Genomic DNA, 14,251 nt, shown 5'->3' on the forward strand with positions numbered 1-14,251 from the left:
ACGCCAGGCGAGTGTCTTACCACTACACCACGGAGACTGTTAATTGTGATTGTATACGTTATCAAAAAGGCAGTGACAAAGTCAATTTTGCATTTTAATCACAGAGATTAGATCTTAGTGAGATAGGAAAGATATTCATATTTTAAAGAAGGATTTTTGAACCATCGCTCTCCCTATCGATAGAAACTAACTTTTTTTTGTTATTATTAACAAGCTTAGGTATACACAGTAATGTGCTGCTACCCTATTCTATATGAAAGATTACACAGTGTATATCAAAAACTAGCTATAAGTTCATTAAATATTCCCATCTCACAGGATGGTTAGTTATACATGGAATCAGGGGATAAAATACCAGCCTCAATAAAAAAAAATCAACTGTGACTAACAAGAACACCACTTACGGGTTATTCATGCCCGTGCTACCTTTTGGGTGGCTTAATCCTCATCAATCAATCACAAGAAACAAGGGATAACATCTCCCGTCACGCAGGGTCCAGTCGCACCTCCACAGATCTCCAGTATCATCTATTGATACTGTTAATGGTTCAAGAGGACTACCACTTACGGGCCTACCTCAAGGTAACAATCAGGTGAGAACATAAAATATAAGGCTGATCTATTAGCCTCCGTTAGCAAAATCCGGGTACAGCATAAGAATTTCTGACCAGGGGGAGAAAGATACTGGCAGCATGGGGCGTTAAAGTTTATTGAAGATTAAATTCTGCAGATTTGCGAGGGCAGCGGCGAGGGCAGGCGGAGTGAGGGCAGAGCCCCATTGTGCGCCCGTATTTATATGGCCCCAAACTGCCCGCGCAACTCCCCTGCCAGAAACATCCCCGCTTGCGATCAAGCAGTGACCATTAAGTCGTCACATCAACAAAGGGTTCGAGATCGACCACAAGTACAGGTTCTAAATTAAGCAACTGACATATGTGGAGAGCTAGTGTCACAATTGATATGTTTGTCCTGCACACCGCCCCCCATCCAGTGGGCAGCGGTGGATAGGTTACAATCACTTAGTTACTACCTACAGTTAGCAAACTGGGGATATTTGGCTAAAATTTCTGGTAGCAGATCATTTTGAATGAAATATTTACACATCGCTGGAACATTGGTTATAGAATTGTCTCTAAATTCACGGTGTGCGAATAATTTTGTTGGCACAGTTTACATTTGGTCAGTTATCATTATACTATAATAAATGTTAAAATATTATACACATGTACTCCAATAGATATTTCCAGAGTATTGGTTTATTATTTCCAGGTTAAATTTCGGTCATTACATAGCATAATATCTTATATATATCAACAAAAGTGTTTGAGTTTTATAATAGAGTAAAAACTAAAATTAAATAGTATTTAATTTACAAAATATAAGCTTATTGGTTAATATATATTTATTTGAATGTCTGGTTGTTCTTCTTTACACAATCCTGGTTGTGTTCCCTGGTTGTGTACACTTGTGGGTAGTGAGAGGAAGTGCACGTGTGGAGATCTTTTGCCATCAGGAAGATCTGTTTATACACCATGGCGCCTCCTCTTCCAGACAAAATACTCATGAGGAAGATCAAGAAAAGCCAGAAGAAGAAACTAAAAATGCTTAAAGCTAAAGAGGATAGTAAAGTTTCTGGAAGTGCAGGTAATCATGATCGGGTAGTCTCTTAGCGTAATGTGTCTACAGTTTTCGACAATTTACAAAACTAAAAAGTGGGCATTATGGATCTCAGGATTCACACAACTGAAGGCATATTGTTGAGTGTGTTGCTAGTTTATTGTTTTATATTGAACAGCTGTACTGGAGACTGTTTTCGAGGGTATCTTGCACTTTGCATGAAAGGTTTATCCTCCTTATGACTGCGCGAGTACTAATGTTGGGAGGATGCGTCACCGTAGCCCGCACAAGGTTTAAAGAGTTTAGATTGTTGTCTTTTGCTGTAGATAGAGGAGCGGTGACTGCTAAAACGCTGCTGAATTTCAAAATCCAAATGGACAGGATCATCAGGACAAATGGGGGTGGGGAGGACCTTTGACAAGCCACCGGCTTCCTGTCCTCGTCAAGGCCACTAGAGAGATAAGAGGCCCTCAGGTAAATCAGGTACTCTCAATCAGGAATCCTGGGTTCAAATCCTGGGTGGACAAAAATGGTTAGCTACATTTTCCTTCACCTACTATCTCTGTTCACCTAGCAGTAAATGGGTACTGTACCCAGATTAGGCATCTGTTGTGGGTTTGCATCTTGGGAAAGGTCAGTAGTTCACCATTGAGGTGACCTCAATACAAGCCTACAAGTATATATAAACACAGGTTGTCTGTCTCTCCAGCAGAATGGATTATTATTATTCAATACATAGTTTTATATTTTATTATATGAGGAAAAAAATTAAGAGTTTTGCATTAAATTGTGTGAGCAGTCAAATCTGAATCATTTGGATACAGGTTGCTCCATACTCAAGCCAGTTTGATAATAAAATTTAAATTGTACCAAGCCTAACCTAACCTAACCTAACTTAACCCAACTCATCTTGACATAAGCTAACCCAGCCTACCCTAATGATGTATGCAGTTTTAACAATTGAACAAACTTTGTCAAAATGCCCCAGTGTGATTTAGACATGACCTGCTCGTTTTTATAATCAGGTTAAATTAGGTCATGGTAGGATAGATTGGGTTGCATTACATTAGGTTTGCTAGGTTAGGTTAGGTAGATTTTAATATAGCCTAATTTAATTTTTGGTACTAAATGATGTATATCAGTTATTCCACTTGCTTTGCCAAAATTTGTATGCTAAATATTGCAACTTCTGGCTGTAGTATTTTCTAGTTTGTCATTCCTACATCAATGGCTATGAAATGTTTTTTGTTACAGTACTGTATTGTATCTCATTGTTGATATGAGATCAATACAAGTTCAAGTTTCAATGATAATGCAGCACAGTTTAATCATTTTATAAGTTTATAATTTTATAACTATAACTTTATATAAAGTTTAAACTCTTTAAATACATGAACTACGATACGAAGTGATTTATTGTGCATCATTCAATGGTATCGGGTTTGATTTCCAAGATGGTCAAGACATTTGAACACTTCTTAACACCTGATAAACCTGTTCAGAGTTAGGAAATTCTTGAGGGTTGCATCCTAGGTAAGGTCATTCACTGGCTTAGGTGGTCCTTGCTCAGCCTAACAAATTTTCTGTACCTGACAATACGAAACCATATCTTTTTTTTTTTTTTTTTATATAAACCCATCCTCTTTTAATTTTTTTATTTACATAAATACATTTACACAAAAATATAGTCAATGACTGTATAGGCTAATTGAATGAGTTTTGTTTGCATTAATTAGAATTTTTTTCAGAGGAACCATTACCAGAAGATGAAACTGAACGTCTTATTCACTGTCATCCGTCCCTAAGTAAACGGCCGGCTGAAGATGACCCTATTCCTAAAAAGAGTAAGTATAATGCAGTAATAATACAAAATATTCCATTATGTCAATTTTTTTTACCTCTTTGCAAAGTTATAAAATCAGGCAGTTGTATCTTTTTTGTTTTTACTTTTAATAAGCAGATGTAGACCAATCACATAATGAAGAGAGATGTGTCTAGGATATATCTTGATAGGTTGCTTTAATGAAACACACACTGCCTCATAGATCAGGAAAGGCTGGCCCTTAGGCCAAGCTGCAATAAGAAAATGCGGAGGTAATTCACAGGTATGGACTGTTGTAAAGTGGTGGTCACTCATTCAAGTTCATGGTAAAATGCGGTATAATGTGTTAAAAGTACCTTTTGTACAAAGGGAAAAGCTTTTAGCATATACTGTTCAACATTTAGAACACATTTATTGCTTTTGTATTGCAGTAGAAAAGACCTCACTTCATATACGAAGATTTAGGCTTAATGTTTTAAAACATTACATTTTATTTTGGTAATAAATAAATGGTAATTGTTTGCATTTTCTTATTTTGCAGATAATCATAAGCTTTCTCTGGCCTTCGTAACATCCTATACAGTTTAGGCGCAGATAATTTCAAAACCTAAAATATTGGTTTAAAGAAATATGTAAATTTGTTGAGCATGTACTGCACAGTAATTTTGTATTTACAGATAATTTACAGTACAACCATGCACAGGTACAACCACATGTACGTATAACCATGTGCAGGTACAACCATGCATAGGTACAACCATGCGCAGATACAACCACGCACAGGTACAACCATGCTAAGATACCAACTGAATAACCAACTGAGGTGCATTTATAAAACCTCATTGCATTTGCAAACTATGTATGAAAAGTGACAGTCAACAAAGGGTTCTTTGCTACCATCTCTTTTTGTCTCCCTCGGTATCTGAACTACCCACCACCTGATGGCAGCACTAGGTGCACCACAGGGTTCTAAGAACCAAGTTACCTCACATTCTTTGGGAGCCGGTCGGCCAAGCGGACAGCACGCTGGACTGTGATCCTATGGTCCCGGGTTCGATCCCGGGCGCCGGCGAGAAACAATGGGCAGAGTTTCTTTCACCCTATGCCCCTGTTACCTAGCAGTAAATAGGTACCTGGGTGTTAGTCAGCTGTCACGGGCTGCTTCCTGGGGGTGGAGGCCTGGTCGAGGACCGGGCCGCAGGGACACTAAAGCCCCGAAATCATCTCAAGATAACCTCAAGATTCTCAATACACTCACTCGTTATAGCTGCACAGTTAAATGATATCAACAGACATGCTCGATTTAACATTACTAAAATAAGTACAGTACAGTATTTTACAGTATTATATACAGTATATCCAATATGGGTATGTATTTTAATATGTGGTTATATATTTAAATAGCATTTCTTGTAGCTTCACCATTAAGGGTACTATACAAGCAAAATGTGGTTAAAAAATATACCGTAAACTGATATCTGCTTTATATAGCATGTTTGTTGGGTGGTGCTTCCTGGTTTGTGCCTGCCAGGTGGAAAACTAATTTGTTTTTCTGCTCATGCTTTTTTGCTGGCTCAGCGATCATGCTGATTGTTAAGTGTCTTAGAGAAAGTAAAGTATCTAGTACCAGCCCGTCCTCCTAAGGTTTCCCACCGTCAAGAAAACAGTCAATGTACAGTGTTCCTCTCCTAACCTACCAGAGGACCCAAAACAGAAAATGGGATAGTACGTCACTTTTGCGAGCCGCTTCCATTTTCTAGTACGACAACTTTTGGTCTTATTTAACGCATACGAGTGAAAAGCGACATCCTTTGTAGGAGGACAAGTTGCTGGTACAATGTATATTTTAGTGGATAAGAATTCTATGTAATGTTCTTCTTTCTGTTTATATACAGTAGGTGGTTTATTGCTAAATAGTGAGTTAGCTCAATGATCATTCATAAGTTATCTCTGTATGATGACTCAACTGTATGTTTGATATCTTATTTAATCACAGGGTACATGAGATTAATTTGAATCAAAGAGCTTGGTTAAATGAATTTAAGTAAAGCTCTCTCTTTTAATAAATAGCATTTGCTTTTTGTCTTCAGAAAAGAAGAAGAAATTGCAGGAGGTGGAGGAAGCTCTTGATGCAGGAGCTGATAATGAAGTCACACCTGAAGTAGAACTTAAAAAGAAAAAAAAGAAGAAAAACAGAAATGAAGTTCCTGTTCGAGCACAACCACAAGTTTGTGAATCTGTTGAGGAAGAAAACGAGGAGGAGGAGGATATAAACAAAGAAGACAATGATGATGGAGAAGAGACTGGTTACGAAAGTGAAGAGGGTAAAAATGGTCAGTTGTAATTACTTTTTTGTTAGCAATTATGTTCTATGCAGAGAGTAACTCGGAATAATGTGACTACAATAATAAACGAACCCACAACACTTAAAATGAAAGTGACAACATTTCTGTTCTTCCTGGACTCTATTCATTTATCCTTTGACATGAATTGGTACCTCGTTGAGCCCGGCCCAAGGCCAGGCTTGACTTGTGAGAGTTTGATCCACCAGACTGTTGCTTGGAGCGGCCCACAGGCCCACATACCCATCACAGTCCGGTTTGTCCGGCACTTCTTTTTAGAAAACAGTGTAGTTTTCTCTTGAAGATGTCCACGGTTGTTCCGGCTATATTTCTTACAGTCGCTGGGAGGACGTTGAACAACCGCGGACCTCTGATGTCTATACATTGTTCTCTGATGGTGCCTATGGCACCTCTGCTCTTCACTGGTTTTATTCTGCATTTTCTTCCATATCGTTCACTCCAGTACGTTGTTATTTTACTGTGTAGATTTGGTTCTTGGCCCTCCAGTATTTTCCATGTGGAGAGTAATCAACGTATGCAACTACTATACTTGTATAGGTTACTGGCTTGATCATCATGCTTATATAACAGATTAGTTCAAAGTGGATCACCCATATTAGTATCAGTTTTATTATTAATCATAAGTATTTAACATATTTTGTAGATGGTAAGTTACAATAATGTGACTGAAGATATTATAACAAAACTACACAACAAAAATGGAAGAAAAGATGTTTCGGTCCATCCTGAACTATTCTCAAGTTGTGTGCCAATTCTCACACGAGTTGAAAAGGGTTCAGGATAGACATAAATGTAATTGTTTCTTCATTTTCTGATGTGTTGTTTAACATATTGCACAAACCAGTGTCAGTTTGTTACATGCTACTGACCTGACAGTAGATTATAATGTTCTCGAAAATAAGTTTGATTTGACTTGACATCAACATCAGGTCTGCGTTTTGTGACCAAAGGAATTGTAAAATGGGAAAGGTGGATCTAAGGGATCTAAGATCTAAGTATGATCGATCAATTTTTTTGAAGGTTGGGAGTCGTAAAGATCGAGTTGGGTTAGGTAAAGTTGACATTGTTGGTACTGTTGTTGTGTCTTGTTTTATTATATTAATTGGTTTGTGTGATGGCCCAATGACTTGCGAAGTTGTGGGTGGGAGGCCGAGTAGGCTGTTGCATGTTACATTTCAATATTTCCTACTACACCTTATCGTTGATGTTAAATGCAATTATTGTTTTTCAGTACTTCAGTTATTTGCAATTAATTGCCTAATTTGCTTTTACCAATGAATTGCACAAGAATAAAATGGAAAGATTATTTATTGCTCATTTTTACCTCACATTTAGTTTTCAAAATGAGTCTTGAAAAAATCTGTACTGGAAATTTATTTAACTCAAAGTTAATTAGTAATTACCATGTTCTGTGCTGGAAAGTGTCATGCTTTTCTTAATGCAGTCAGTTTTATTCCAAACTTCAAGTCCAACATGGTGGGAATGTAAGGCATCTTGCCCTGAAACACTCCAAGTGTTGGTGTTCCTAGTAGCTATACATTTAACTGAGTGTTACTAATCAGTAATCTCTGCTTGCGAGTCCATTCAACATGCATTAGTTAGACTTTGCAGACTGCAAGAAAAGCTATGGTATGATTATTATAGTTATTAAGTGTCTAATTTCTGTGTCATTGCTTATAAGCCCTGGGAAGTATGGTACGTTTTAGTTCTTAAATCTTAAAACAATGTTAAGTATTGGTATTGGAGTATCAGTCTTTCTGTAGTATCAGAATCTTGTACAGCATTGGCTAATAAGTCGATATTTGCCAAAATTTTATAGCAGTTATAGTTCAAATGTTTAATTTTTATAAAGCTGCATGGTGATTATTACATTTTTCTTTCATAGGTACCAGCACATTTGGATTTGATGCAACAACAAATAAGTCATTTGATTGTCTGAAGGGTGTGATCTCTGAAGAGACCATGAAGGCAGTTGTTAATATGGGGTTCACGGAAATGACAGAGATTCAAGCCAAAGCCATTCCAAAGCTCTTAGAAGGACGGGATTTACGTGGAACAGCTAAAACTGGTGCAGGAAAAACACTTGCCTTTGTTATCCCTGCTGTGGAGTTAATACATAAATTGAAGTTTAAACCTAGAAATGGTAAGCATTTCTAAATGAAATTTTTGCCGTAATGACTTGAGTTAACTCAGATGTGTTAAAACCCTTCAGTTTCAGCATCACCTTCAGTAAAGTTTAGTCTCAACTTGGTGTTCCTCTACATATAACACTTGCCTGTTTTATAAAGGGGGTAGTTGTAGCTCTGGTAATATGAATCATCCATGTTCTGAAGAAACAGTGTGTGTATTTAATGTTATATAAAATTCACTATTATACTGTATATCTTGTGTATTTAATGTTATATAAAATTCGCTATTATACTATTCGCTATTTTATGTCTAAGTTTTCATTGATACTTTTGGGTTATTGCTTGAATATGTCACGTTAGAGACAGATAGCTATTGTAGATATGTGGAATTGAATTACAGTAATGATAAATATTCTCATTTAGGTACTGGTGCCATCATTGTGTCCCCAACACGAGAATTATCCATGCAGACCTTTGGTGTGTTGCGAGAAGTCATGGAGGATCACACTCAGACCTATGGCCTCATTATGGGAGGTGCGGACCGCAAGAGTGAAGCAACTAAGTTAGCTAAAGGTAAACATTTGTTGTTGCAACACATTACATCACACGGAGAAATCTATACAGCAGTGGGGAAGTTTGAAGTTTTGTCTTAAAAATATTTGAAGTTTCATGATTTTAGTGGGTATTTCAAATTTAGTAGTGTATTAGTATTTTGTGAAACAAAGTTTACACAAATTTCTCTGCTTATGATTTATTATTCTTGAGATTTTGTTATTTGGGCAGCAGAATGCTGTATAGATGGTTGTATAAAAGTTTATAGACACTTTTTTGGCTATAGTATCTGGGGAGGTTGATTTATGATGTAGGAAGAGATAAGTAAAAGATATCTGCTAATTCCAGGAAGTTTACTCTAAGTAGCTTGTGTCATATTATTACCTTTGTGTTTTTCTGTGTTTATTTCAATGTATATAATTTCAACTAAAGTGTAATTGTTATTTCAGGAGTAAATATATTGGTAGCTACACCTGGAAGACTTTTGGATCACTTACAAAATACTCCACATTTTATGTATAAGAATTTGGTGTGTTTAGTTATTGATGAAGCTGATCGAATCTTCGATGTGGGTTTTGAAGAGGAAATGAAGCAGATTTTGCGGTTATTACCTAGTAAGTTGAATGTGCTGGAATGTATAGCAGTTGCATCTGTTATTGTATCTATTTACAGAGACACTTGTCAGATTTGCTAGCTAGCACATTTATATTAGTTTAAATTGGTTGCATGTGTATATATATATAATTGAGCTGAACCTCAAGTATTTTTTTAGCAATAGAGATGAGGGTTTTGTTAATATGAAAACAATTGTATTGGATTAAATTCAAATTCTTGTTCTTACGAATACCATACTATTAAACTGGGGAAGCTTGGTAAAGAAAATTTATATATTTTACCTCGTCATGCATAGTGGGAATGTATATTTACAACGAAAACCCATTTTATTTTTTGCATGCATTATTCCTTTTACAGAGAGAAGGCAGACCATGCTTTTCAGTGCTACAAAAGACAACAAAACCAATGAACTGGCAAGACTTGCACTAAAAACTGAACCCATGGAAGTTGACGTTGATTCTGACAAAATCAATGCAACTGTGGAGGGCCTAGAACAGGGTAAAATGCAATTCATTTGACTTTTGAAATATACAAGTTTTATGGAAAATATGTACAAATTCCAATTCCAATTAGTTCTTCATTGAGGTAAAAAAAGGCCAAATACTTTTTGAAAAGTTCGTATGATGAAGGGCTAGAATTAATATATAAAGTTAAAAGAAAATCCATTAACTGCCAAAATTGTCAGCTGGACCAAATAATTCTTGTGTTTAGTGTTAGTGTATAGATAAAATAACCTTTTAATTATATAAATACAGTATTCCAAACCCACATCATCGAAGCTTGACTCCATTACTATTTGTCCACATAAATGATTTATCTGTACCAGCACCAACTGTAGGTTGGTGTTGTATTTCCCTATCTTGTGCTTGCTTAGATATTGTGCATTATCGACATTCCTGTTTAAATGTTGTAGAAGCAAGTGTAACATGTGAAGGTAGCTTCACATTAGGTAGCTCCCTTTATTAGGGAGATTCTACAGGATGCATCCTTATCTAGCAAGGCGAGCTCCTAAAATAGGTAGGGGGGGGGGGGTGATTACTATTGTGTAGCATTCCCTTGTGTACCTCACTTTCTGCTTAATTTACATGCAGCTGGTAATAAATTTATCCTTCATTGCAGCATATTTGGTATGCCCAGCAGACAAAAGATTTCTAGTTTTGTACACATTTATTAAGAAGAACAAGAAAAAGAAAGTTATGGTATTCTTAAGTTCTTGCATGGCTGTCAAGTTTTATCATGAACTCCTCAACTACATTGATCTTCCAGTGATGTGCATACATGTAAGTTTTTCATCGATTTGTATTTTTCCTGTGCTTATTTGTCTGGGTCATTAAAAGTTTTTGAGTATATTTACTTGCGGTCAGTTCATAAATTTTTCTACTCTTTAAGAGCATGGCCTAGGCACTATTACCCTGGTGATTCGGCTGCACGAGATACATCAATCATACACGTGTCTTCTGTTTATATTAGTTATTCCTTACATCTCTGCTAAATCAAACTCTTCTCTTAAATTACTTGGTGTTCATAATTTAGTGCGCCTGTTTTAAGATGTTTTAATCAATGAACCATCATACCTTTTATTTTTTTGTTGTAGGGCAAACAAAAGCAGGTTAAGCGGACCAGTACATTTTACCAGTTCTGCAATGCTGAATCTGGTATCCTGCTGTGCACAGATGTGGCAGCTCGTGGGTGGGACATTCCCGCTGTGGACTGGATCGTTCAGTATGATCCTCCTGATGATCCCAAGTGAGTGTGCTGTTACATGCAGTAGTTAAGTGTCCTTTAAAGGGATCCCTTATAGTCTTCACCAAATAATTACTATTATTAATTGATTATGTAGTGTCCATGTGATTACTAGAAAAGACCTGTGTGTATGAAACAAATTTTCACTTATATATGGTGGTGCAATAAAGATTTCTATTGTTACTGGGCCACATAGCTAATTAGTGGCAAATTAAAGAACTATTATGCATTAGCTGCTAAAAAATTTAATTGCATGCCACACTAATATTGGTTACAAACATACTTTTGGCTTTGATTTTAGAATTGAGGTTAGGTTGGCAAAAGTTTAATATTTCTGTGTTACTTTAATATTAGTACTGTATATAATATTGTTACAGTACCTACTTAAAATGATTTAATTTATTTGGTGGTATATTAAGTAAATATTTGCTGTGTTTTTGTGGTTTGAACAGCACCTCTATATTTTGGCATTAAGATAAACAGGAGCTGGAATGCCTTTTAAAGATCATGGTTGTACTGTATACCCTTCCTTTAATATGGAAAAAGTGGATTTATAAAATATTATCTTTTTTAATTCATTAAACTTTTAATTCATAGAGAATATATCCACCGTGTTGGAAGAACAGCCCGTGCCGGTGGTCAAGGCCATGCTTTGTTGTTCCTTCGGGAAGAGGAGATTGGTTTTGTGCGATACCTGAAATCCCACAAGGTTAATGTCGATGCTATGGACATTACCTGGAGCAAAGTGGCCAATATTCAGCTTCAGGTACAGTCTTATCTTATTTTCTTGCATTGTAATTGAAAGTAAATACTCGGTTGTACAATGGTAAGCATAAGGTGTACATCAGATTTGTAAATGCAGAACCTGCACTTGAGAAATTAAAAGATTTAATATTCCTGGAGAAGAATCAGTAGATTAACATTTGTTGAAGGGTGGCAGCATATACATTACAGTTAAGGTTATAAAGCAGGAATTAAGATGGGTTACAAGGAGGGAATATTGAGATGAGTTTTCTCTATTAATTTACCTGTTAAATTTAATAAGGTATGAAAGGTCACTATTGCAGTAAAATTGTAAAATCACTGGCAAAAGAAAATGTTAAAATTGTGCTCTTGTGAATGCATTCAGATATTTTATTATAGTATTTCATATCTGATCCTATTTTTCTTGTGAAGTGATCCTAGTTACTTATGATGTCAAGAGGGACTTGGAAGGTCTCTTTGAGTTTATGTGAATTGGCCTTCTGGAGGGTCATTCCAAGCCGGAGTGAGAATATTGTGTGCTTCCTAGCACCAATATGACCCTATAGGAACTACAGTATTAGAATTATTGCCTGCAATGCCAGATCAGATTATCATCCAGTCCAACTGTCTGTGGTCATATCCAATGGACAGCAGATAGTAAGGAGGAACAAGAGCAAGCTGCTCTGGAAGAAGCTTTTCATTACAGTATACACAAAACCTTATTTTTCTTCTTTATAAAGTAGTGTTAAAATTATAAATGTTGGTATGCAGATGTCAATTATTTTGGTTGATAATTCTGCTGTAACTTTCACAAACAAAATCTCACTTAACATTACTTTTCTCATCAGTTGGAAAAGTTGATGACGCAGAACTACTTCCTCCATGCCAGTGCTAAGGAGGCTTTCAAAGGGTATGTGCGAGCATACAACTCCCACCAGGAGAAAGACATTTTTGACATCAACACGCTCGACTTGAAAAAGGTAATTAGCAGTCAGGAAAACGGTTTTGTAATAATTCCTATTTCCACATTAACGTTGGTTCTTATTTATACTGGTAAAGGTATTTAGGATCTTTGCATGTCATATAGCATCTTTTCTGGTATCCAAGCCTTTAAGAATAATTTTTGCAACTAATTTGTGCCATCATAGCTTCTTAAAAACATATAAATACTGATTCAATTCTGCAGAACATAAAAATACATATCTTAAGCCTATTTTTAAAAGTAGGAACTAATTGATAATTATATTGCTTAGTAGCTTATGCATATCTTTTTGCTCCTGTATTGGGATCTCGAGCGATATTTAGGAACTTTTGAGTATCCCAACTTGGTGCCTTCTGTTGATAATGACTTAGCATCATATTCAGTGTATATAAGCAATTTATTATCAAGTTAATATTCTTTAAAAGGTAATATATGCTTTATTTTACAGGTTGCAAAATGCTTTGGTTTTCAAGTACCTCCATTTGTTGATTTGGGCTTTTCCGCCGGTAAACGACCAGTGAAGCGGGGCGGTGGCGGCGGCTATGGTGGGATAAATAAGAAACAAGTGGCAAAAGCAAAAATTTTCAGACAGATTAAAAGCAAGAATAACTAATGTGATAATTTAATAAAAACTATTAAAATGTAATCAAAGACTCATGGTTTTGTCTTCACATCCAGTTTTTATGAACACAATATTAACCATGAATTTTTGGTAAGTATAAATAAGTATACCATTCTCAATCGAGTTGAGAATGGTCCAGGACGGACCGAAACGTCGTCGTCGTCCCTTCACCTACTAGTGTGTGGTCTGGTTAACACAATATTAACCAGTTATAGACTTATATTAATTTTGTATGACTCATAGTAAATTAGTGTACTGTATTGTACTAACATTGAGGTAATACTATCTACTGTACTGCAGATGCTGAACACTTGAAGAAATGTTATAACATCTCCTGGCACTTGGTACTCCACTTGACACACTTGTGTTCAAATGCCACAATATGCAGCATAAACAAAACGTGCATTCACATTGCAATTGCAGCATCCGATGAAAATATAGTTGTCCTAACATTATTGTAATTACATTTTTTTTTTACCATATGATAAGGCAATCCCTGCTTAAAAGCTCTTCAATAGTTTCACTGCCTAAATCATACTTTTCAATATTGGTGTGAAATACGCATTTACTACAGTAATTCTTCAGCTTTACCCCGACCAGCCTAAAGGCTAGAGGTGGTGGTTGTTTCAAAGATTTAGCATTGGGAACAAAACGTTCCAAGTAGCACGGGCTATGGTGAGCCCGTAGAAGGCTAGAGGATTGACTATAGCTTGTATGTAAGACCTTTGTGAGACAGGAGTAAATAAAGTCACATGAGAGCGAGGTGACCTGGTTTACTTCACATCGGAGAGATTCTTGACACCTTTCCTTCTCCATGTTTGTCGGTGTGTACCCAGTAGTAGCAGGATGAGGCTTCATAATCTAACTGGTTCTATTAATCATCCCGAGGCCTAAGTCCCAACAAAAACTTTAACGTATCATACCAGTGTTACATTGGAACACCATTACTGACTCTGGGTAGTATTTTCTAATTGCTTATGCCTTCAAAGTATGGAAAATGATTATAGGGAAGACATCTTCCCTAAGCTAGTCTCTAAGGCAAAGGTCAAAATAAATTTTGAA

The 14,251-nt window shown here is 36.3% G+C and overlaps 1 protein-coding gene across 1 annotated transcript; it reads left to right on the forward strand.

Moving 5' to 3' along the window:
* The first annotated feature begins 1,452 nt into the window (after positions 1 to 1,452).
* On the forward strand, positions 1,453 to 13,220 carry pit (probable ATP-dependent RNA helicase pitchoune). Its single transcript, XM_045737312.2, has 12 exons — positions 1,453 to 1,644; positions 3,366 to 3,461; positions 5,530 to 5,772; positions 7,688 to 7,945; positions 8,355 to 8,504; positions 8,933 to 9,097; positions 9,456 to 9,596; positions 10,218 to 10,378; positions 10,693 to 10,844; positions 11,439 to 11,607; positions 12,434 to 12,565; positions 13,016 to 13,220. The coding sequence occupies exons 1-12, from the start codon at positions 1,533 to 1,535 to the stop codon at positions 13,178 to 13,180; spliced, it is 1,944 nt and encodes a 647-aa protein (XP_045593268.1). The 5' UTR covers positions 1,453 to 1,532; the 3' UTR covers positions 13,181 to 13,220.
* The last annotated feature ends 1,031 nt before the right edge of the window (positions 13,221 to 14,251 follow it).

This window comes from Procambarus clarkii, chromosome 28 (genome assembly GCF_040958095.1).
Source record: "Procambarus clarkii isolate CNS0578487 chromosome 28, FALCON_Pclarkii_2.0, whole genome shotgun sequence".
Lineage (NCBI taxonomy): Eukaryota > Metazoa > Arthropoda > Malacostraca > Decapoda > Cambaridae > Procambarus > Procambarus clarkii.

Coding starts and splice junctions, on each gene's coding strand:
- pit (XM_045737312.2), top strand. CDS start 1,533: ATGGCGCCTCCTCTTCCAGACAAAATACTCATGAGGAAGATCAAGAAA. Junction 7,946..8,354: donor GAAGTTTAAACCTAGAAATG/GTAAGCATTTCT, acceptor ATTCTCATTTAG/GTACTGGTGCCATCATTGTG. Junction 10,845..11,438: donor GATCCTCCTGATGATCCCAA/GTGAGTGTGCTG, acceptor TTTAATTCATAG/AGAATATATCCACCGTGTTG.